This window comes from Thermothelomyces heterothallicus (genome assembly GCF_042370625.1).
Source record: "Thermothelomyces heterothallicus CBS 202.75 unplaced genomic scaffold P884_scaffold_9, whole genome shotgun sequence".
NCBI classification, from domain to species: domain Eukaryota; kingdom Fungi; phylum Ascomycota; class Sordariomycetes; order Sordariales; family Chaetomiaceae; genus Thermothelomyces; species Thermothelomyces heterothallicus.
The window spans coordinates 368,453-389,429 of NW_027192570.1; the positions used below are offsets into that span (position 1 = coordinate 368,453).

The following is a 20,977-nucleotide window of genomic DNA, read 5'->3' on the forward strand; positions in this document are numbered from 1 at the left end:
TAAATGGGCCAAAGACTCCTCCGCTCTTGTCCCAATAGTAATGATCTCGCTCCACAACTGACGTAGAACACAAGAACGCCATTTCGACATGGACCAGTGAACCGCCACGTGAACTCCCGTATGTGATATGTCCCGACGATGTTCGAAATACCCAATGAGCCAGGGCGCGGAATGGCTATATACGATGGTGCAGGTAGAATCGACAGCCGGTCATGTGTCGAAATATGTACGAGATACGAAGGTGGCGAGAGAACCAAGTACTACCGTAGGCGAATACGGAAAATACGCTCTCTCTCTCAGAGTTCCCTGTAATCGCTCGGCCGGATGCGGCGCTGCCGATTCTGATGCCGGTGCGGATTCACCGGCTTTCGGAAGTAGGCGTCTTCCTCCTCGGTAGGCTGATACCCGTAGTTATTATTGTTGTGGTTGTAGTTCCCGAATTGCTGTTGCGCTCGGCCTTGGCCCTGCTGCGACTGCTGGAATTGCTGTTGTTGCTGAGCGCCGCCGCCGAATCCGCCACCCATCCCCATCCCCATCCCCATCCCCATCCCCATCCCCATCCCGTTCATCCGCGCAGCGCCGCCCATATTCGCGCCGCCGTTGCCGCCGGGACCGCCCCAGCTGCCGTTGAATCCGCCCGCACCACCACCCATGTTGTTCATGCCGCCGAAGCCGGCCCCCATGGGCCCAGCCATCATGGGGTTCATCATGGGGTTCATCATGGCCATGTTCATCCCGCCCATGGGGCCAAAGTTGCCGCCCATCATGGGCATGCCACCGTACATCATGGGCATCATGCCGTTCATGCCGGGCATACCGGGCATGCCGCCTGCCATGTTTGGCATCCCGTTCATCATTGGCATCATGCTTTGCTGCTGAAGCTCCTGTGCCTTCTGCATTGCCTTTGGTGCCTTGGGGATTTTAGGGTTCTCTAAAATGTCATCGGCGGGCCGCTTCTTGGAAAGTTGATTCTCGCCCGTGGCGGGTGTCGACGCGGCGATTCCCGCTGTTGAGGTCGACGACTGGTTTGCTTGTGTGGTGGCCGGGGCTGCGGGCTTCGGCGACGGCGATTTCGATCTTGCTTTGCTCGTGTTGGTCTTGTCGGTTTCATCTCCGGCAGCAGTGGCAACTGGTGATTTCGACTCCACAGGACTTTTAGGCCCTTCCTTCTTACCATCCTTTTCAGCGAGAAACTCCTTGATCTTCTCCACAGCCCCTTCGTCCGTCTTTAGATCATCGATCAGGACGCCCTCGGCTTTGCACGCCGGGCAGACGAAGTCGCTCTCAATGAGAGCATTTGTGATGCAATCATTGCAATACGTCTTCTCACAACATGGAGTCTTCATTGGCTCTATGAACATTTTCTTGTCGATGGGGCACTCCAAGCCTCGCTCCCGGACATCTTTGTCCCCCTCGGCAGCGGCCTTTTGTGCGGTAGGGTTGGCCTTGGCCTTGGCCTGGAACTGCTCCCAGGATGCCTTGTCAGGCTCAGCAATCACGAACTCTCCGTCCGCATTGACCATGATGCCGGAAGGCGGCTTCGATTCACTGCCGTCGGCATTCTGGCCCAAAGCTGTTGCCTTGTCCACCGTTTTGAGGAAGGATCTGGGAATGCCCGTAGTTCTCTTGACGCGCGGACGGTTGTCGTACTCCGGGTTGTCGTTCGTTGGGCATAGCTGGATCCAGTGCCCCTTCTCACCACAACGATAGCAGATGTAACCCTGAGGAGGGTCATGGTCGGGGACATTGGCTGGCTTCTTGGGGCCTCCCTTCGCTACGTATTGCTGGCTGCATTGTGTTAGCGTTCGATATCCCATGGACGGGTTAAAGGGAACGTACGTGGCCATCTCCTCTTCTCGAGAAGTAAAGTTCTCAGTCTGTGCCTGAAAGACTGCTGCCATCTTTTCCTCCTCTGTCATCGCACTGCTAAGTTGCGCCAGGGTATTGGACTGTGCCTTGGTGGCGGGTTTCACAATTTGCTCCCGCCGTGACGAGTTCTTTGCGTGTACTGGCATCTTGCCAGACACATAGCGGGCAGCCCCTCCTCTACCGGGGACCTTGGGGGGCATACGTCGGGCAATGACCGTAGTTGACCGGGGGATGATGGTCGTATCATCATCGTATACTACGCAGTTGTCAGCACGTCAAACAAATCGCAACATGAGTAAAGACGGCTGGAATACGTACCCTCCTTCATGCCCTCATCGGCACATATCACGAGGTCGAAGTCGGTTCCATCGCCGAGTCCGCTCCGTAGGATGATTTCACGCTTCAATTCAAAGACAGAAATGCCTGTGCCGTCGAACTCCACGCGAGTGGGCTCCTTTTGAGATTTGAACTTGAAAAAGACTGAGGACGACATGTTGATGGTATCGAACGTGCGCTATACTGGGAGATGTTGCTGGAGTGCGCGGGGGTGTTGAAGCTTGCCGGAGGAAGCAGCGCGTCCGCACTTGGGACTGTACGTGAGATTAGGTGCTCTCGAGGCCTGTTTCGCACAACGTGAACAGAGAGAAAGTGATGTCTTTCTTGATCTTTTGGAGAGATTCCCACGGCCACAGGTGTGCTCGTCTCTTCAACTCAAGAGTTCAATTTTGATTTGTTCTCAAGGCGAGACAAAAAGCGCTTTATGAATGGAGGTTAAGGAAAAGAAAATTGCAATACAAAGACCCCTTGCGAAACCTCTGTGTCTATTGAAAAACTGGTCAATAGAGAATCGCAATTGATCCCCTCCTGAATAGCACCACTTCCACGGCCAGCAATTCAGAGACACCTTTGAGCGAGGATTCGGGGACAAATGTTGCTGGATGCAGTTGGTAAATGGGCTTTTAGTGTGAGGGCCACGACGATCTGCAATGGATCAGGTTCGAGTCTCGAATGTCGTGCGTACTTCTGCGAGTCGCTCTCTCGATTCGTCTTTGTTCGATCTGCGGTGGCGAAAACGAAATCAAAAAGTGCATCTACAGTCTTCGTTCGGAAAAAGCCCCTAGAAGGGCTATCCAGGAGACGCGATGCTGGTGTTCGGCGCGATCGGGTGCCGAGCGACGTTTGTGCGAAATGAGGAAGAAAATGGGAAGAGGAAGTGAGTTTGCCTGCGAAGATCGAGGGGCGGCCTGTTGAAAGAAGTACTTGGTCAGCCAATGTGGCTGGCCTTGGTGACTAAGCAGCTTAAGTTACTCCGTACAGATTCAGTTGCGGCCTGATCGGATGTGGCTTGGTTAAGGCAGCATCGTAGAGAACCCGAGGGAAGCTCTCCAGCCCCACATTACTTTATAACCTGAGCGACCTCCAGTACTATCTCTTGAGCAATAAGAAACTTGACCAGAGCTTAATAATTCCAATGTGAACGGGGAAAAAGATGTCATACATCATGTACTCTATAGTATATATCGAATAATGGCTTTAATAACAATCAGGGCTTGTGGTATTAAGAGGTTATTATAGAGAAAACCAAGCGGACGGTTAGGAGGCGGAGTCTCTGCCGATGATCTCGTGACGGTGCATCTCGGCTGGTTTCCTTATACGCGGCTTGCCCAAAAAGTTGCAGCAGAAGCTCTGCACCTTAGCTCATGATCGTCAGAGTTGCGTCCCCCCTCTTGTTGGCTGTTTGGCCACCCGATTCCTCCGGGACACTCCTCAATCAGGTTGATGCAGAGGCTTATTTGATCTCATCCCTCCTGGCTGCCACACCAGTGTGTTTCATCAATTCGGGATATCCCGAGCGAACTTTTTCTCCGGAGCACGCTCTTTTCCCGAGAACGCTCCCGAATCAAGGAAGAAGAGATTGACGGGGGCACTTTCTACGCGGAACCGCAACGATCGATGTCCAAGCTGTAACCCATTCAATCGTGGGCTACGCGTCTCGCACGAACCGCCTCCGCATTACCCACGCCGTCGTCGCATTGTTCCTCAATTCCACCCAATCGAGCCTGTGTAACACGACCCTTCGCCTCCCCCGCGCCAAAGCCAGGATCCAAGCTCCTCGGCCTCACAACCACACAATCACCCCCCCCCTCCTCCTCCCCTACCTTACCTTTCATCGCCAGCTCCGGAATCCCATGCGGTCGGCTTGAACCATTTCAAAACTCGGAAGGCGAAGCAGACACCATGGTCCTCACGCACACCACCAACCACACCTACTCTCACCCCTTCCCGACCGTCACCCTCGCCTTCTTTCTCCGCTACTGCTCCCCGCAGCTTAATCCATTCGCCAACCATGTGCTCAGCACCGACACCATCGACTCGCACGTCGACCCGGAGACGGGACGCCTGCACACGACACGGATACACCTGAAGAAGTCGCGCCTGCCGCCGAGCGTCATGAAGCTCCTGCCTTCAACCCTAACGGGCGGCACGTCGGACAAGGCGTCGTACATTCTCGAGACGAGCGTCGTGGACATGCGGGAGGGGTGGATGGCGACCGAGAGCCGGAACCTCAACTTCGTCGGCGTGCTGTCCGTCGTGGAGCGGCAGCTCTACACGGTGCCCAAGAACAAGGCGGCGGCGGCGGCGGCGGCAGCAGCGGCGGCGGACAGCACGGACGTGGAGACCAGGGTCGTGTTCCGCTCCCGGTTGGGCGAGCGCATCCGGGACCGGCTGGGCCAGGCGCAGGCGCAGGCGGAGGCGGCCGTGAGCGAGGGGGGCAGCGGCTTCTTTGCGCGGCTGGGCGCGCGCGGCATCCAGCGCAGCATCGAGACGCTCGCGTCGACCAAGACGCAGGACCAGCTCGGCAAGAGCCGCGAGGGCATGCGCATGATCCTGGAGAGACTGCGCCAGACGGGCATCATGGGCGTGCTCGAGCTGCGCAAGATGGCGAGCCAGCGCGCGATGGAGCGGGCGCATTGAGCGGCGCCGCCTTCGGTCGTGATGCCTCGTTCTTACTCGGCAAGCAGTCGAATCTCTGTTTCACCCGACAGCTCGGTCTCGTCGGTTGTCTGTCTCGCCGCGCTCCCGAGTTGAGCTAGCTTACACCCCTGGCTCGCGTCGTCGCCATATTGTCGGCCGTCTGCGCAAGATCCCGCTGTTTAGCGGGCTCGATGAATCGACATCTTTTCACTCCTCCTCAATTCTCACTTTCCCCCCCGCCAACACCGACAAGGCAAGGCGGGCTTCTCAGAGGGAAGCCAGCCATCGGCTGCTCCCGTGTTGTACTTTTTCCCCACCCCTTTCACCCTGTTTTATCTAGTTCTCGAGCACAGCGTACGGAAACTTGTTTTGATATCAACGGACATTATTTTTACGAAGGGGCTACGCTCATGACCACCAAGGCTGGAAGGACGGAAAAAAAAAACCAAAACTACCGGAGGTCTTGGTAAGACGGGAGGCATGTTGCCTAATTCCACTCTCTGCTGTGCTTGTTGTATGATAGCGTTGTAGCGTCGGTCACTAGGACTGATGTACGGACTGGCGAAGGGACATGACAGGCGGAGGAGGGCTGGATTGGACAAGTTAGGATCACAGTCATTACCTACCCGCCATTAAATTCGAAGCCGGTTTTCTTATGGTTTCAGTACTGATTAAATTTCTCTATGAAGTATCAGCTCTCTAGCGACCGCCCCTCCCCCCTCTAGGCTCTAATCCTTCTTGGACCCTTACCCTTCCCGTGTCCACTCGCATTGCTCCAGCCCTGCGGCGCTGTGCCCTTGCCCAGCTTCCCTTTACTCTGTGGCGTGAAGGGATCCGTGGTGAACGGCTTGGTGCAGTTCATGCAGTCCACGCGGCCCAGCATGTACTCGACGTGCCTGTAGGCGGCCGAGGGGGCGTACTGGGGCACCATGTGCCCGGCCAGGTCGACGCCCACGTACGTCAGGCCGCGCTCCGACACGAGGCTGCCGAAGACGCCGGCGGCGGCCAGGGTGGACAGGGTGGTGATGTTGTTGAGGGGCACGTAGAAGGGTTGGTCGGGCCGGCTCTGGAAGCCGCGCTTGCCGCCCCAGGTCATGTTCTGCAGGGCCAGCAGGGTGCCGTTGGCGAGCAGGATCATGTCGAGGGCGCTGTGGCCGATAATGACGTTCTTGGTGCCGTCGATGACGCGCGGGAGCGCCCGAACGGTCGAGGGCACCGAGTGGTCCGTGCCGTTGACGAAGACGTCGCGGGACGAGCACTCTTCCCAGGTGGCGTTGACGGGGGCGTGGATGGCGCGCTTGACGTCCTCGCGGTCGAAGTAGACCTTGGTGCCCTCGGGCAGGTACGGCATCGATCCCGGGAAACCGAGGACGTCCCAGAGGAGGGGGCAAGTCGTGGCGACCTGGTAGATGTCGAAGCAGGGATTGAGGACGGAGATGGCGTCGAAGATGTCCCAGTAGATGTTCCAGCACTCCTCACGCGTGGTGCCGTCCGGGTGGGTGCCCGGCAGGCGGGACGGCAGGGGCCCCTTGGGCGGGTAGACGAGATACTCGGCCAGGAAGTCGGCGTAGCCGCACTCCTTCTCGCGGCGCTTGATGTCGGCGCGGAAGGTGTCGTTGAAGGGGAAGAGGCCGCTCCAGTACTCGGTGAAGGCCACGACCGGGATGGGCTCTTGGATCTCGTCGGGGGCGAGAGAGGGGTTGTAGATGGTCATGCCAGACATGTCGTAGTACGTCTTGTCCTCCTCGTCGAGGAAGGCGGCGGCGATGTAGGGGCAGTAGTAGCCGCTGGACAGAGTCAGCGTTGAGTTCCGGAAACGAGCAGCGAGAGAGGAAAAGGGTGGAGAGCAAGCGTACGCGTAAGACTCTCCGGCAATGTACACCTTGTAGCCGTGCAGGCCAAAGGTGTCGACAAAGTTCTTCCAGAAGCCCATGAATTCGGCCGCGAGCTCCTCCTCGTTAGTGATGGTGGGCGTGCCCGTGGTGAAGCCAGTGCCGACGGGCTGCTCGACGTAGACGATGTTGGTCAGGGTGTGCCAGCTCCACGGGTTCTGAACCGGCTTGTAGGTGCCATACTGCCACAGGAACGGGCCGTTCTCCTGCAGCAATCCCTCAAAGGACGAGCAGCCGGGCTTTATGTTTTTGTATTTTTCTCAACGGTCAGCGAAGGCGTGCTGGGATGGACGGCTTACGCGGGGCAGGACTTACACCGCCATTGAGCCAGATGAGGATCTCCTTCTCGGCCGCTGGGTTGGTCGAGGGGAAGAACCAGAAAAACAGGTTCTTGTCGTCGTTGGGGTCGCTGCTGAGGGGCAGCAGGCCGGCATAGGACTCGCCGACGTCGAAGTCGACGTCCGGGATGCCCTTCCCGTCGACGGCAAATTCTAGGATTGCCAGTTAGCAGCGTCTTCCAACCCAATCGGGCATCCCCCCACCAAACTGGGGCACCCACTCTCTGTCTTCGGGGTCAGGAACTTGGGCGCCTTCTCTTCCCGCTCGATCACGGGTTGATAACGGCCCGCCGGCATGATGGGCTTCGCCCTCTTCGCGGCGTGCTCGACATGGCGTTTCCCAGCATGCGCTATGCTGCGCCCGGCGGCTTCGGCCGTCCCCGTCAGGAGGAGGGCCGAGAGAAGGGTCGTCCACAGCATCTTGACGGAGGGCCGGAGGAGGAGGTGTGTCGGTTGTGCTGCTGCGAACTCGAGCGGCGCCTTGTCGTGGGGGCGGGAAAGGACCCCAAATGTTATACTTTGTAACGACAGCGACCTCGGGTCAACCTAGCGCATCAACTCCACCAACCCCTGCGGTTCTTGTCCCCATCCTCAAGCAAGACGGGCATGGATGGGGCAGCCCGGGGGGAGCAGGGTACCACAACATGGTCGAATGGCAATCGGAGAGGAACTGGAGGCAGGCCCAATGGGAATCAGAAGGTGGGCTCAGCAAGGTGAGCCACCAGCAGGCAGGTGCGATAGCAGGCTTGCAGGCCTTGAGAGGGGTTTGGGCTCTGCACCTACCCGTCCGGGAAGCTGTGTGGATGAGCAGTGCCCGGTGCTAGTAATGCGACGGGGCAACCGGAGGAGCCGTGGATCCGGCCATAGTTGTATTCAGACATGACCAAGTAAGTATTGCATAACCTGTACTTGTATGTATGTACACAGATTTGTACTTGCCTTTGGCGCAAGAGGGTGAGCCATGCCTGCTTGCTTCCCTGTTTTTCTGTCTTGTTTCTTTTTGGTTCTTTGCTAACCGAGGGACTGAATGGTGGGTTCGCAAACAAAGGTCTTGATCCAGGGCCTCGACATGCAGCCTTGAAGGGGAGTACTCCCCCGAGATTGCGCAGAGAGCGAATGAATGGATCGCGCCGATCCCTAGCGGCAGCTAGACGGGGAGAGAAGGTGCCGGGTCCTTGCCAGTGCCAAGAAGGCGTTCGAAAGCTGTGCCGGAATAGGGAGGTGCGAGAGCTAGACTCGAGCCCTGATTGGGCCAAAGCCCCTTGGGGGACAGGAGTGGGTTGCAGGTCGGTATTAATCCGTACATCCACGAGTAACAATCAGGTCGGTAGTGTAACCTCCAATGTCTTTATTACAGTAATCTGTATTAGTGACTCCGCTTCTTCAAAATGCCGAGCTCCACCGGTCCCGCAACATCAACCTCAACATCTTGCGGGAGACTTCTCAGGGTGTTGTGGGAAACCAGAAATGGCGTCCTATTACCGCTAATAAGATGCAGATAGGGGAAAATATGATTTTGATACAACTGCTATTCTATTGGGGTATACCATTATCTAACTAGCTCCCTCCCTGTGTTAGTTATACAAGTTTCCAGAGTTAATACACGAGAAGTGGAAAGCATTTACTTGCTCCCCTTCCCGGATTTGGCAGCCGCTTCCTCGTCGGCAATGAGCGCCTGGATGTCTTTGTTAATCAACCAGGTTTGGACGCTCTTCATGACCTTCTCCAGGGTCTCGCCGCCCCGAAGGACGTCCGGAAGGTTGTGGGTGTTCAACCCGCTCCTATGGTCCGTACACCGGTCCTGCTGGTACTGGTATGTCCGGATCTTGTCTCCCCGGGTGATCTGGGAGTTGGGCAGCACGCTGCTGCGCAGTTGGCGCGCCGCCTCCTCCCTGGCCTCGCGCCGCTGCTGAGCAAGCCTGGATCGCAACAAGCGCCAGGCGGCCTCGCGATTGCGATGCTGCGACCGCGAGTCCTGCATGCTGACCGTCGTGCCGGTGGGAATGTGGGTCAGGCGGATGGCCGACTCGGTCTTGTTGACGTGTTGCCCGCCAGCACCGCTGGCCCGCATCTTCTCGCTACGCACCTCGCTCGGGTCGACGTAGAAGTCGCTCTCGGGGTTATCCCAGTCGGCCTCCGACTCCGAGGTGCTGTTCTCCGGAAAGGAAGGCAGCACCCAAACCGCGACGGCGCTCGTGTGGGTGCGGCCGCTCTTTTCCGTGGCCGGCACTCGCTGAACGCGGTGCATGCCCGCCTCACCGCGGAAGATGCCGTAGGCGCCCGGTTCCTGGACCTCCAGCACGGCTTCTTGCAGAGGGATCTCTCCCTCGGAGCCCGTGGAGCCGTCGCTGTCCGATGCCTCATACTGCACGACTCGTGTGCGGTAACCCTTGTTGGAGCAGTATGCCTTGTACATGCGGAATATCGTGTCGGCGAAGAAGCGCCCCTCGGTGCCGCCAGGGCCGGGCCGTACCTCGAGCAGGCAGGGCATGTCGGCAAACGGGTGCTTGGGCGTCAGGGCCGCCGAGAGGTTGTGGCACGACTCGTCGAGCTGGGCGTTGGTGGCCTCGAGGTCGTCCCTCGCCAGCTCCCGCATCTCAGCATCGTCTGACTCGAGCAGGCCCTGGAGCTCGCTGAGGGCAGCCTTCGCCTTTTCGAACTGCTTCAGCGCCTCGGCGACCCTCGAGATCTCGCCGGCGCGCTTGGCCTTCTTTGGGTCAAAGTTTTTTTCCAATGCGGCGCTCAATTGGTCGTGCTCGGCCGTGAGCCTCCGGGCGCGTTCGAGAAGGGCGGGCGGGAGCTTGATCGTAATGTCTACTTGGCCAACGCCGCTGTCAATGGATTGAACACTGGGCTGCGATCGCGGGACGGGACGGGAGAGAGCGGTAGTACCTGTGCTGGCTCGTCGAACGAAATGGATGAAGCCGGCGCGTCTCAAGGACCGCACACAGCTACGGCACACCCATGGTGCTGCCAACATGGTCGCGAGGCGCCGGGTGCTGTCGCAGGACAAGCATCGGCGCAGGAGAACATCGGATTGTGGAATCGTCGCATCCTCCCCGCAGCCGCAGGGCGGAAAGGACCCCTGGGGAATTTCTCTCGGCGGGCATGATTCTGCCGCCAGTGCCCGCCTCCCTCCCCCCGGCACGCCAAGACCCTGTAACTAAGTGCCCCTCCCCCACCATGCGGGCAGTTATTAACGGAATATCCGTACTTGCAGCGCTTGCTTTCCCCGTTCACGCCCTTGACTCACCAGTTCACGCCGTGGACCCTTCTTCAGGTACGAGAGCCTCCAGAGCCCGAGATTGCCGCAATTCGGTTTCCGAACGAGACTACAAGACGAATCTTGACCATGGCGACGGATGTCAACGCCGCGGCCCTTGACGAGTCGCCAATTTCCGAGAACGTGCAGAAGCCGAGCAAGCAGACCGTCGACCCCTACAATGTTGGTGATCTCCTGCGGGCGAGCTGGCGGGGAACTTGAGCATCTGACAGAGCCTGATGCCGTTTTCTTATAACAGGTCTCGGGCGAAGTTGGCGAGGACGGCGTGGTCAAGGCCATCGACTACAACAAGTTGATCGACGAGTTTGGCACCAAGAAGATCGACGACGAGCTGCTTGCCCGCTTCGAGCGCGTGACCGGCAAGCGCCCGCACCACTTCCTCCGACGAGGCATCGTCTTTTCTCACAGGGACTTTGAGCTCATCCTCGACCGCTACGAGCGCGGCGAGCCCTTCTTCCTCTACACCGGTCGGGGGCCCTCGTCCGACAGCGTCCACGTCGGGCACACGATCCCGTTCGAGTTCACCAAGTGTACGCACAAAACCATCACCGCACCAGAGTGCCAGTTGTTGGGGACCCCGGGGTGGTAGACTCTGGAGGCCGTGTGAGGCAGGGGCTAACGCGACCGATACAGGGCTCCAGGATACCTTTGATGTCCCCGTACGTTGGTTCGGATGGGCCAAGAATCCGTCCAGGGCAAGGCTAACGTTACGAAGCTCATTATCATGATGACGGATGACGAGAAGTAAGCTCAAGGGCCTCGTGGCGGGTATGAAGCGTTCGACTAACGAAGGTCCCAGGTATCTGTTCTCCGAGAAGAAAACGATTGAGGAGGTTCAGGGCTATTGCACCAATAACGCAAAGGACATCATTGCCATTGGTTTTGACCCGGCCAAGACATTCATCTTCTCTGATGTAAGCACAGAGGGCATGGTGCCAAGGACCAAGGAGACTGACCCGAGTTCACAGTTCGACTATGTCGGGGGTGCCTTCTACAGGAACATTGTCCGCCTGTCAAAGCACATCACCCTCAACCAAGCCCGCGCCATCTTTGGCTTCAACGACAGCACCAACATCGGGCGGATCCACTTCGGCAGCATCCAGGGTGCGTGGTAACCCAGCCAGCTCCCCTGGCAAGGAGAAGCGTCTAATGGCAGCGTAGGCGCAACCAGCTGGGCTTCCTCGTTCCCGCATATTTTCGGTGATGACGAGTCTAAGACCGTCGGGATACCGGCGCTCATGTAAGACCCCCGAAAGGATCTTATTCTTATTCTGACAAGACTAACAAGGTTGAAGTCCATGCGCTATTGACCAAGACCCGTAAGTGACACCCGAATTAGCAAGCGTGAACCCCCCCACCCCACCCCGAATGGCTGTGCTGACGAGTATTAGATGTGAGGACCTCAAACCGCTATTGGAGCCAAGCTTTGCGTTTTGACTAACCAGCACAGACTTCCGCATGACGCGCGATGTGTCGGCAAGGTTGAAGTACCAGGGGAAGCCCTACGCCAAGCCATCCCTCATCCACGCGCTCTTCCTGCCGGCTCTTCAGGGGCCCGGGACCAAGGTACGCCCCGAGCTTCTCCTGGAGACCCAAGTTGTGCTGACACCGTGCCTAGATGTCGGCGTCTATCGATGAGTCAGCGAGTAAGTGAACCGAGGCTCTGGGACCCACGACTGTGCGCTGACGGCGTAAAAGTCTTCTTGAAAGACACTCCCAATCAGATCAAGACCAAGATCAACAAATATGCCTTCTCCGGCGGCAAGGTGTCGCAGGAGGAACACCGCCAATACGGAGGTGACACAAGCGTCGATGTGGCTTACCAATACCTCCGCTTCTTCCTCGAGGATGACGAAGAGCTCGAGAGGATCAAGGTGGAATATGAGAGCGGGAGGATGTTGACTGGCGAACTGAAGGCCATCTGCATCCGGGAGCTCCAGAAGTATGTTGCCGCGTTTCAGGAGAGGAGAGCCAAGGTGGACGACGAGACGGTCAAGCTGTTCATGGAGAGGCGGCCGCTCCGGTGGAGAGGCAACCCGCGCGCGCCCCTGGTTGTTCCCAAGGTTGAAAACGGAAACGGCGGTGATGCGACCCCGGAAGGGGAAGGCAAGTTGACCAAGAACCAGCTCAAGAAGCTGGAGAAACAGAAGCAGATCGAGGCCAAGAAGGCGCAGAAGGCCAAGGAGAAGGCGGAGAAGGCGGAGAAAGCTGGCACGGAGGCGGCATGACGTTCATGCTCCTGGCAACGGGGCAAGCCGCGGCGGCGTAGTAGATAACCATCCCGGCAGTGGTGGATGAGCTCGGAGAGTCGAGCCAAATAGACGTGAACGTTCCCGCCGGGGACAGTGCAGCATTGTGCCGGGTGGGGCTGTGAACCTTGACCCGGATGGTGTCATGACGTGCCTGGCCGGCCTGATTCGGGGCGCTTGTGGTAACGTTCGGATGTAAGGTATGTAATCCGTACTGTGCATACATACAAGTAACAAAGTACTATGTACGGAGTAACTATGGATGAAACCGCTGCAACACGCCATCGTCCCTACTATGGACGTACGGATTACATACCCGCCTCATCCCCACTCCCCGGCTCGTGCTAGACTAGTGTACGTAAACAGAAGCAAACCCGCCCCGGCTCTCGGCGTGCCCCTCCTCCCCCCGCGTCTCTAGTGTACAAGCAGAGGCGAAAAAGGAGGGGGAGGGGAAGCACCGGGGCCACAGGGATATGCCGAGCGGCCGGATGTCGGGCGAGCCGTCGTTTTGCATACTCTGGAGATGTCAAAAGAGTTGGATACGTGGACTTGAAATGCATATATATATAGAGGGGACTTGACCTCAGTTGTTCAACGGCGCCCAGTGTTGTCACATACACACATATACACACATACACACGTAATACGTAACACTTTCTTCCTCGCTCCCTCTCGCAACTTCGCCACGTTCAAGACCAGAGACGGCCGCTTTCGTTACCAGCACCCACCTTCTCCCGCTCGGACCCGCCATGCCCCTCCCTACGTCGTCCGTATACCCGCCGCCGAGCGGCGAGTTTATGAAATGGCCCAGCCGGAGGAGCGTGGTGCACAGCACCACGGGCATGGTGGCGTGCACCCAGCCGCTGGCGGCCAAGTGCGGCATCGCCATCCTCAATGCCGGCGGGAATGCTGCTGTAAGTGTGTCTGTGTCTTGATCGGATTCGGGCCTACCTGTGGAAGACTTGTGTCGAGACGCATTGGGCTAAGCAAGAGCCCCCTTATCATTGCAATCAATGATCGCAGGACGCAGCTGTGGCAGTGGGTATGTAGTAGTAATCCTCCCCTCCCTCCTCTTTTTTTTTTTTTTTTTCTCCATCTTTCCCCACGAGCATCGTGTGGTTCAGCAGCGCGGACTGGACTGACGACGACGACGACGACCAAGCCGCCGGCCTCAACATGACGGAGCCGACGTCGACGGGCATCGGCGGCGACATGTTCTGCCTGTACTACGACGCCAAGACGGGCAAGGTATCGGCGCTCAACGGGTCCGGGAGGTCCGGCGGCAAGTGCACGCTCGAGACGGTCCGCAGGGACCTGGGGCTGGCCGACGACGAGGTCGGCCGGATCCCCTTGAGCAGCATCCACGCCGTCACCGTGCCGGGCGCCGCGGCCGGATGGGTCGATACGGTGGAGCGCTTCGGCAGCGGCAAGTTGACTCTGGAGCAGATCCTGGCGCCGGCCATCGAGCTGGGCGAGAAGGGATTCCCCGTGTCGGAAGATGCCGCCTTTCATGTAGGTTTTCTACCGGTCCCGTTCTGAACTTGTTTTAAAACATGATTTTTTTTATTTTTACTTTGGTTCTTTTTTGTCTTCCTCCTTCCCCTCCCCTCCCCTCCCTTCCTTTCTTCCCTCCCCCCCTTTTTTTTTCCCTCTCCATCTCGACTGTGTTGTTGAAAGCTGACTTCTCCGAATAGTGGGGGCGCGGCGAGGAGCAGCTGCGCAAGGCATCGCCAAACTTTGCCGAGATGCTCAAGGCGGACCCGTCAGCCCCTGACGGGGTCCGGGCCCCTCGGGCAGGGGACATCATGAAGATGCCCAACCTGGCCCGCACGTTCCGCACCCTCGCGGCCGAGGGCAAGAAAGGCTTCTACACGGGCCGCATCGCCGAGGAGATCGTGCGGGTGGTCCGGGACCGCGGCGGGCACCTCGAGCTCGCCGACCTCGAGCACCACCTGGAGCAGGGCAGCGAGCCGGTCGAACCCATCTCGCTCAAGTTCACCGGGCAGGGGCTCGCCTCCTCCTCCTCCTCCTCCTCCTCCCAGAGCGCTGGCGCCGGGGGCGTCGAGGTGTGGGAACATCCGCCCAACGGGCAGGGGATCGTGGCGCTCATGGCGCTCGGCATCATCCAGGAGCTCGAGAAGGCGGGCAAGATCCCGACCTTCACGCCGGCGGACCACAACACGGCGGCGTACCTGCACGTCATCATCGAGGCGCTCCGGATCGCGTTCGCGGACGCGCACTGGTTCGTGACGGACCCGCACAGCGACCGGGCGCCGCCGACCGCGGCGCTGCTCTCGCCCGAGTACCTGGCCGAGCGGGCGCGGCTGTTCGACCCGGGCCGGGCGGCGGCGAACCTGAGCCACGGCAACCCGTTCCCGTCGCCGGCGCTCCGCAGCAGCGACACGGTCTACTTCGCCGTGGCGGACGCGCAGGGCAACGCCATCTCCTTCATCAACTCCAACTACACCGGCTTCGGCTCGGCCGCGATCCCGCGCGGCTGCGGCTTCACGCTGCAGAACCGCGGCGCCAACTTCAGCCTCGACCCGCGCCACCCCAACGTGCTGGCGCCGCGCAAGCGGCCCTACCACACCATCATCCCGGGGCTCGTCACCAACCTGGCGGCCGAGGCTGACGCCGACGGCGGCGGGTCGTCGTCGTCGTCGTCGTCGTCGTCGTCGTCGCTGCACTCCGTCTTCGGCGTCATGGGCGGCTTCATGCAGCCCCAGGGCCACGTCCAGGTGCTCCTGGGCCAGCTGGTCGGCGGCCTGAGCCCGCAGCAGGCGCTCGACGCGCCGCGCGTCTGCATCGGCGCCGGCATGGCCGACGTCGGCGACGTCTACGGCGGCGTCGTCTACGTCGAGGACGGCATGCCCGAGGAGACGATCCGCGGCCTGCGCGAGCTCGGCCACCCGGTCGAGGTCCTCGGCGGCTGGGGCGGCATGGGCAGGCAGATGTTTGGCCGCGGCCAGATCATCCGCTGGACGGTCGACCCCGTCGACGGCACGGGGGTGTGGTCGGCGGGCAGCGATATGAGGGGCGACGGGGCGGCGTATCCGGCGTAGGGGAAGAGGTTTAAACGAAAGATACCACCATAATAAACGGGAGGAGAAAAAAAATGTTACAGTTATCTCGACGTGCCATGGTATCGTCTCTTTGGAAATGTACTGTACAAAGCTGGCGCAGCAAGAGAGCCGTCTTGTTTGCGTGCGTGCGTGCGTGCGTGCGTGTGTGTATGTGTGTGTGTGTGTGTGCGTGTGTGTGCGTGCGTTGGTTTACTCCTTCTTCTCGCCCTCGGCCGGCTCCTTATGATCCTTGACTAGGACTCCCTTCTCCTCCAGCAACTTCGCCAGCTCCCCGCTCTGGTGCATCGACACGATGATGTCGCAGCCGCCGACAAACTCCTTGTCGACGTAGAGCTGGGGGATGGTCGGCCAGTCCGAGTACTCCTTGATGCCTGCCTCACTCCGTCAGCGCCCTCTTTGTTCTCTTTGAAACCATTGCTGTGCCGCAAAAAAAAAAAAAAAAAAAAAAAAAAAAAAAAAAAAAAAAAGAAAAAGAAAAAAAAAGAACAAGTGCGCACCTTGCCTCAGTTCTGGATCCTCCAGCACGTTGTAGGCCGCAAACTTTTCCGGGTCCACGCCCTGCAGGCCCAGCACCTGGATGCTCGCCCTCGAGAAACCGCACTGGGGCGTCTCCGGGGTTCCCTTCATGAAGAGGACCACCGGGGCGGAGGCTACGGCCTTATCGATGGCCTGGCGGACGGCATCGGAGAGGAGGCGGCGCTGGGCGGCGACCGAGAGGAGGAATGGGGACGGCTTGACGGGAGTTGCGGCAGGGCGGATCGCCGACAGGGCTGTCTGCCGGGCTACCTGCAAAGAGGTTTAGTTTTCGAGGTCAGTAACTGACTGGATTGATTTCATTTGACGTTGCCAAGAAGCCCATCGTAGGAGCCCATCGTCAACGGAGCTAATTACTTACCCTCGAGAACACCGTTCGCGAAAACATCTTGATCGTGCGAGCTGCGGTTGATGTTGACGGAAAGGACTCGGGCAGAGGCGAGGCGAATCGGACAAGCTCGAAAGGCCGATTTCCCCCGCGACTTTTTTTGGCTGCTGATTGGTAATGATGCAAGGGGACTTGTACAGTTACAGACTGTACGGAGTACTAGTAACTAATCCGTACAGTACCTGGTATTCCGTCAGGGAGACTCTCTACCTGGGTTAGGGTACGAAGTGATTAGGCCATAACTAGTATTCGCGACTGGTCGACTTGGTGCATACTGCAGTACACACCTGCAACTAAACTGTGAATGTTCATTAAAAAAAGTCCTTGATGGCCTCTTTTTTTACTTGGTGTATAGATCCGCTAGCAAACGGACAGTCATTGTAAATTAATGTTTATTTTTTTATTTCTTTCCATTTTCTTTTTTTAACTCGGAAGTTTTGAAAACAGATCGTCATCTCCGTTCACTTTCCTAGTCGCGTCGCCTTTCGACAACGGACTTGTTAGACGGATAGGAGGCTGAGCATCTGAGCATCCCTTCATAAGCTTTCCAGGATGATTAACCCGTAAGTCAGCCGGTGGCTCATGTTCGAATTGGTACTGACTTGGGGCAGGATTACCGCAGCCTGGCACTTCCTGCAGGCCCAGCTGCGCCCCCTCCCCGTCCCGACCAAGTCGTACGCCGGCTGCACCGTCATCGTCACCGGCGCCAATGGCGGCCTGGGCCTCGAGGCTGCCCGCCACTTTGCCCGCCTCGGCGCCGCCCGCCTCATCCTCGCCTGCCGGAGCACGGAGCGCGGCGAGGCCGCCAAGGCCGACATCGAGTCCTCCGTCGCCACCTCCACCGCGATCGAGGTGTGGCCGCTCGACCTGTGCTCGTTCGACAGCGTGCGTGCCTTCTGCCGGCGTGCCGAGAGCGAGCTCGAGAGGCTGGACGTGCTGCTCGAGAACGCGGCCATGCTCTCCATCACCCCGGCCGGGATGGCCGAGGGCTACGAGATGCAGGTGACGACCAACGTCATCTCGACCTTCCTGATGGTCCTGATGCTGCTGCCGCTCATGAAGAGGACGGCGGCAAAGTTCAACGTCGAGCCGGCCGTCACGGTCGTGGGGAGCGAGGGTCATTTCTGGGTAAGCACATCTGTGCCCGGGGGGGGGGCGGACACCACCGCACGATTGCTCTGCCTCGTCGGTTGGCTAACACGTGTTACCGCAGACCAGGTTCGTCGAGAAAAACCAGCCGCGCATCTTCGAGGCCTTCCGCCCCGGCGGCGCTCTGCAGGAACGCTACATGACCACCAAGCTGCTCGACATCCTCATCATGCAGGAGCTTGCCGCTCAGCTGGACGCCGCCAGTGCCGGCGCCAGCCCCATCGTGGTCAACGCGGCGAACCCCGGGCTGTGCAAGTCGAGCCTGTTCAGAAACGTCTTCCTCATCGGCCAGTTCTTCCTGGCCATTCTCACCTTCGTCCTCGGCCACACCAGCGAGCAGGGCGCGAGGGCGCTGCTGGCCGCCGCCGCCGGCGGACGCAAGACCCACGGCAAGTACGTCGACTGCGGCAAGGTGGACGACCCTAGCCCCTTCGTCCTGTCGAAGGAGGGCAAGGTGGTGCAGAAGAGAGTCTGGGACGAGTTGATGGAGATATTGGATGGCATTGAGCCGGGGGTCAGCGCAAACGTGAAGCAGGCGCCTCTATCGGCAATGGCAACGTCGCGCTGACTTTGCCGGTCGGGATGTGCCTACTGCCCATATAGATGTAAATCCACGCATGTCCATACATGTATTGTACTACGTATGATGGGTAAGGTTGACCCCCTGTCTGGGTATCAACAGGGGGCCTGACAGGCAGGCGCAGGCGGGAAAAACTGGTGGTAGAGGCACAAGAGGTTTTTCCGAGAGAGCCCTGGTCGGTACCTGGGCAGGGGGTGAAACTTTGGCTCCCTACCACAGTACATGCTTACTTACATCATACTTTTATATGTATATATATATACATGTATATATATATATATATATATATATATATAGGTATATACACGTGCAGTACGTAGGTACTCACACTAGTCTGCACTTTCGCGTTCTTTGGATGTCGGTTTGCTCTCTCTAAGGAAGGTATTCCAGATCTAACAAATATCCGAGACCAGGTCCATCCCCCCCTCCCAACACTTACACAGTATATCCACTTCTCCGCACGAACACACTACTGTAATACAGTGAAAACACGACCGCATCGGGAAAGGGACAAGCATGCAGCGGAGAATTACCAGAGGCCGAGGAACACCAAAGCACCTCGGGAAGCCGCCGGGAGTGGGACTTTGATAATAATTACGATGCAAACTTGGAGAGAATCAACTGAGGAAATCAACTCAGGGAGCCTTCATTAGTGCTTCATCGACTCGATACTTTCTTTCCACTGCCACGAACTCTCCTTCTCCATCCCAACCTGGAGCTTTCTCTCTCTCGCGCGCGCGCGCGCAATGTCCGGGCAACCTCCCCTGCAGGGCATCCGAGTCATTGAATTTGCCGGCTTGGCCCCTGGTAAGGGAACTCTGCCTTCCTCCCCCCCCCCCCTTTCCCTTCTCTCTTCCTCTTCTTCTCTTTTTTTTTTCTTCTTCTTTCCTTTCAATTATAGAACAAGGAATTGCAAAAAAAAAAAAAGCCCGCTAACCAACCCCTCTAGGCCCTTTCGCCGGCCTGATGCTGGCCGACGCGGGCGCCTCGGTCCTGCGCATCGACCGGCCCTCGTCGTCGGGCGCGCCGGCGCCTCCGGCGGGCGACCTGCTGACGCGGCACAAGAGGTCGGTGGCGGTCGACCTCAAGAACGGGCGCGGCGCGGCGCTGGTGCGGGCGCTGGCGACGCGGGCCGACGTGCTCATCGACCCGTTCCGCCCGGGCGTGCTCGAGGCGCTGTCGCTGGGGCCGGCCGAGCTGCTGCGGCGGAACCCGCGGCTCGTCTACGCCCGGCTGACGGGCTTCCGGCGCGACGGCCGCTTCGCCGCCATGGCCGGCCACGACATCAACTACCTCGCCGTCTCGGGCGTGCTCGCCCTGCTCGGCCGCCGCGGCGCCCCGCCCACCCCGCCCGCCAACCTGCTCGGCGACTTCGCCGCCGGCGGCGCCATGCTCGTCCACGCCGTCCTCATGGCCCTGCTCGCCCGCGAGCGCACCGGCCGCGGCCAGGTCGTCGAGGCCAACATGGTCGACGGCGCCTCGTACCTGGCCAGCTTCGCCCGCTTCGCCCGCCGCTCCCCGCTCTGGGACCGCCCCCGGGGCGAGAACCTGCTCGACTCGGGCTGCCCCTTCTACGACTGCTACGAGACGGCCGACGGCCGCTGGGTCGCCGTCGGCGCGCTCGAGGACCGCTTCTTCGCCCGCCTCGTCGCCGGCCTCGGCCTGCAGGGCCAAGGCTGGGAGCGGGGGAGGCGGCACGACCGCACCCAGTGGCCCGAGCTGCGCCGGCTCATGGCCGAGGCCTTCCGGTCCAGGACGAGGGCCGAGTGGGAGCGCGTGTTCGTGGGCACCGACGCCTGCTGCACGCCCGTCTACGACTACGGCGAGCTGGAAGAGGACCGCGAGGGGAAGGAGGGCGACCAGAGACCGCCCGTCACCCTCAGGGACACCCCCTGGCTGGCCGTCAGGAGGGATGCCCGTGACGCCAGCCACGGCCAGGGGCCCGGCGTGGAGGGGGAGGGCTATGCCGGCCGTCGTCTCGAGCCGGGCTGCGGAGCGGAGGAGACGCTCAGGGAGTGGCTCGGTTGGTCGAGGGGCGACCAGTTTGAGGTCGAGGCGGGCGGTTTGGTGCTCAAGGACAAAGCTCGGCTGTGACGAGCGAGTGCCCGGGAGTGACGGAGAGCTACGGGATAGGTATCTGTGGCCCCTCGAAGCAACCTTCACCGGCGAAACGGGCGCAATCCTCCTTTTTTCTAATGTCTGAATGCGACATCGTCAAAACGAATGACGAACATTATTTGTCAGTTAACTTTAACTGTCTATGAAGCATCCTGCAGAAACGACCCGTGCCCCCTTTCTCGTCTCATCTCGCAATCCAATTCCTGGCCGTCCTTGCGCCCGAGTTCCGGGCCCAGGGGCCGCGTACACGTATATGACCTGAACTGACCCAGGGATCAGCTCTTGCCCTGGAAACTCTCTCTCTCTCTCTCTCTCTCTCTCTCTCTCTCTCACACACACACACACACACAACTTCCACCACACACATCTCCACACACCATCAGGCATCGTCATCCAAACTATGCCATGCCGGGCTAGGCGGTGGATTGGGCGGAGGTCCCGGCGATTGATCTCGCGAGCTGTGCGCCATAGAAGGACACGCGCGATGGGGTGAGCGTGGCTCTTCGCGGGGCCGGAGG

The 20,977-nt window shown here is 59.3% G+C and overlaps 9 protein-coding genes across 9 annotated transcripts; 5 read left to right on the top strand and 4 right to left on the bottom strand.

Moving 5' to 3' along the window:
• Positions 1–296: 296 nt before the first annotated feature.
• P884DRAFT_299207 (DWNN domain-containing protein) lies at positions 297–2,362 on the bottom strand (the record flags this gene model as incomplete). The annotated part of the gene is made up of 3 exons (XM_069444674.1): positions 297–1,788; positions 1,840–2,125; positions 2,188–2,362. 3 exons carry the CDS (start codon positions 2,360–2,362, stop codon positions 297–299), a joined length of 1,953 nt encoding a protein of 650 aa, XP_069298121.1.
• A 1,745-nt stretch (positions 2,363–4,107) lies between these two features.
• P884DRAFT_299208 (PRELI-like family-domain-containing protein) lies at positions 4,108–4,845 on the top strand (the record flags this gene model as incomplete). Its single annotated transcript, XM_069444675.1, has 1 exon — positions 4,108–4,845. One exon carries the CDS (start codon positions 4,108–4,110, stop codon positions 4,843–4,845), a length of 738 nt encoding a protein of 245 aa, XP_069298122.1.
• A 721-nt stretch (positions 4,846–5,566) lies between these two features.
• On the bottom strand, positions 5,567–7,495 carry P884DRAFT_198976 (Alpha/Beta hydrolase protein; the record flags this gene model as incomplete). Its single annotated transcript, XM_069438199.1, has 4 exons — positions 5,567–6,632; positions 6,702–6,976; positions 7,053–7,228; positions 7,297–7,495. 4 exons carry the CDS (start codon positions 7,493–7,495, stop codon positions 5,567–5,569), a joined length of 1,716 nt encoding a protein of 571 aa, XP_069298123.1.
• Positions 7,496–8,600: 1,105 nt separating this feature from the next.
• Positions 8,601–10,014, bottom strand: P884DRAFT_258766 (uncharacterized protein). Its single transcript, XM_069441272.1, has one exon. It carries the CDS (start codon positions 9,669–9,671, stop codon positions 8,697–8,699), a length of 975 nt encoding a protein of 324 aa, XP_069298124.1. The 5' UTR covers positions 9,672–10,014; the 3' UTR covers positions 8,601–8,696.
• Positions 10,015–10,308: 294 nt separating this feature from the next.
• On the top strand, positions 10,309–12,808 carry P884DRAFT_222456 (uncharacterized protein). Its single transcript, XM_069439524.1, has 11 exons — positions 10,309–10,520; positions 10,597–10,888; positions 10,992–11,017; positions 11,074–11,102; positions 11,158–11,272; positions 11,327–11,462; positions 11,520–11,598; positions 11,654–11,677; positions 11,807–11,924; positions 11,977–12,004; positions 12,057–12,808. Exons 1-11 carry the CDS (start codon positions 10,428–10,430, stop codon positions 12,584–12,586), a joined length of 1,470 nt encoding a protein of 489 aa, XP_069298125.1. The 5' UTR covers positions 10,309–10,427; the 3' UTR covers positions 12,587–12,808.
• Positions 12,809–13,356: 548 nt separating this feature from the next.
• On the top strand, positions 13,357–15,787 carry P884DRAFT_222459 (gamma-glutamyltranspeptidase; the record flags this gene model as incomplete). Its single annotated transcript, XM_069439525.1, has 4 exons — positions 13,357–13,521; positions 13,631–13,649; positions 13,770–14,119; positions 14,302–15,787. 4 exons carry the CDS (start codon positions 13,357–13,359, stop codon positions 15,667–15,669), a joined length of 1,902 nt encoding a protein of 633 aa, XP_069298126.1. The 3' UTR covers positions 15,670–15,787.
• Positions 15,788–15,843: 56 nt separating this feature from the next.
• P884DRAFT_329217 (thioredoxin-like protein) lies at positions 15,844–16,612 on the bottom strand (the record flags this gene model as incomplete). The annotated part of the gene is made up of 3 exons (XM_069445627.1): positions 15,844–16,061; positions 16,188–16,476; positions 16,586–16,612. The coding sequence occupies 3 exons, from the start codon at positions 16,610–16,612 to the stop codon at positions 15,880–15,882; spliced, it is 498 nt and encodes a 165-aa protein (XP_069298127.1). The 3' UTR covers positions 15,844–15,879.
• A 332-nt stretch (positions 16,613–16,944) lies between these two features.
• P884DRAFT_222463 (uncharacterized protein) lies at positions 16,945–18,562 on the top strand. Its single transcript, XM_069439526.1, has 3 exons — positions 16,945–17,175; positions 17,224–17,740; positions 17,826–18,562. The coding sequence occupies exons 1-3, from the start codon at positions 17,165–17,167 to the stop codon at positions 18,327–18,329; spliced, it is 1,032 nt and encodes a 343-aa protein (XP_069298128.1). The 5' UTR covers positions 16,945–17,164; the 3' UTR covers positions 18,330–18,562.
• Positions 18,563–18,854: 292 nt separating this feature from the next.
• On the top strand, positions 18,855–20,667 carry P884DRAFT_242039 (CoA-transferase family III domain-containing protein). Its single transcript, XM_069440255.1, has 2 exons — positions 18,855–19,148; positions 19,291–20,667. The coding sequence occupies exons 1-2, from the start codon at positions 19,088–19,090 to the stop codon at positions 20,433–20,435; spliced, it is 1,206 nt and encodes a 401-aa protein (XP_069298129.1). The 5' UTR covers positions 18,855–19,087; the 3' UTR covers positions 20,436–20,667.
• Positions 20,668–20,977: the final 310 nt, after the last annotated feature.

Bases quoted from the DNA above. Each gene is read 5' to 3' on its own strand.
- P884DRAFT_258766 (XM_069441272.1), bottom strand. From the start codon at position 9,671: ATGCGGGAGCTGGCGAGGGACGACCTCGAGGCCACCAACGCCCAGCTC.
- P884DRAFT_222456 (XM_069439524.1), top strand. From the start codon at position 10,428: ATGGCGACGGATGTCAACGCCGCGGCCCTTGACGAGTCGCCAATTTCC. The intron at 10,521-10,596 runs GTTGGTGATCTC...TTCTTATAACAG, and splicing joins AGACCGTCGACCCCTACAAT to GTCTCGGGCGAAGTTGGCGA. The intron at 11,463-11,519 runs GTGCGTGGTAAC...ATGGCAGCGTAG, and splicing joins CCACTTCGGCAGCATCCAGG to GCGCAACCAGCTGGGCTTCC.
- P884DRAFT_222463 (XM_069439526.1), top strand. The intron at 17,741-17,825 runs GTAAGCACATCT...GTGTTACCGCAG, and splicing joins GGAGCGAGGGTCATTTCTGG to ACCAGGTTCGTCGAGAAAAA.
- P884DRAFT_242039 (XM_069440255.1), top strand. From the start codon at position 19,088: ATGTCCGGGCAACCTCCCCTGCAGGGCATCCGAGTCATTGAATTTGCC. The intron at 19,149-19,290 runs GTAAGGGAACTC...CAACCCCTCTAG, and splicing joins ATTTGCCGGCTTGGCCCCTG to GCCCTTTCGCCGGCCTGATG.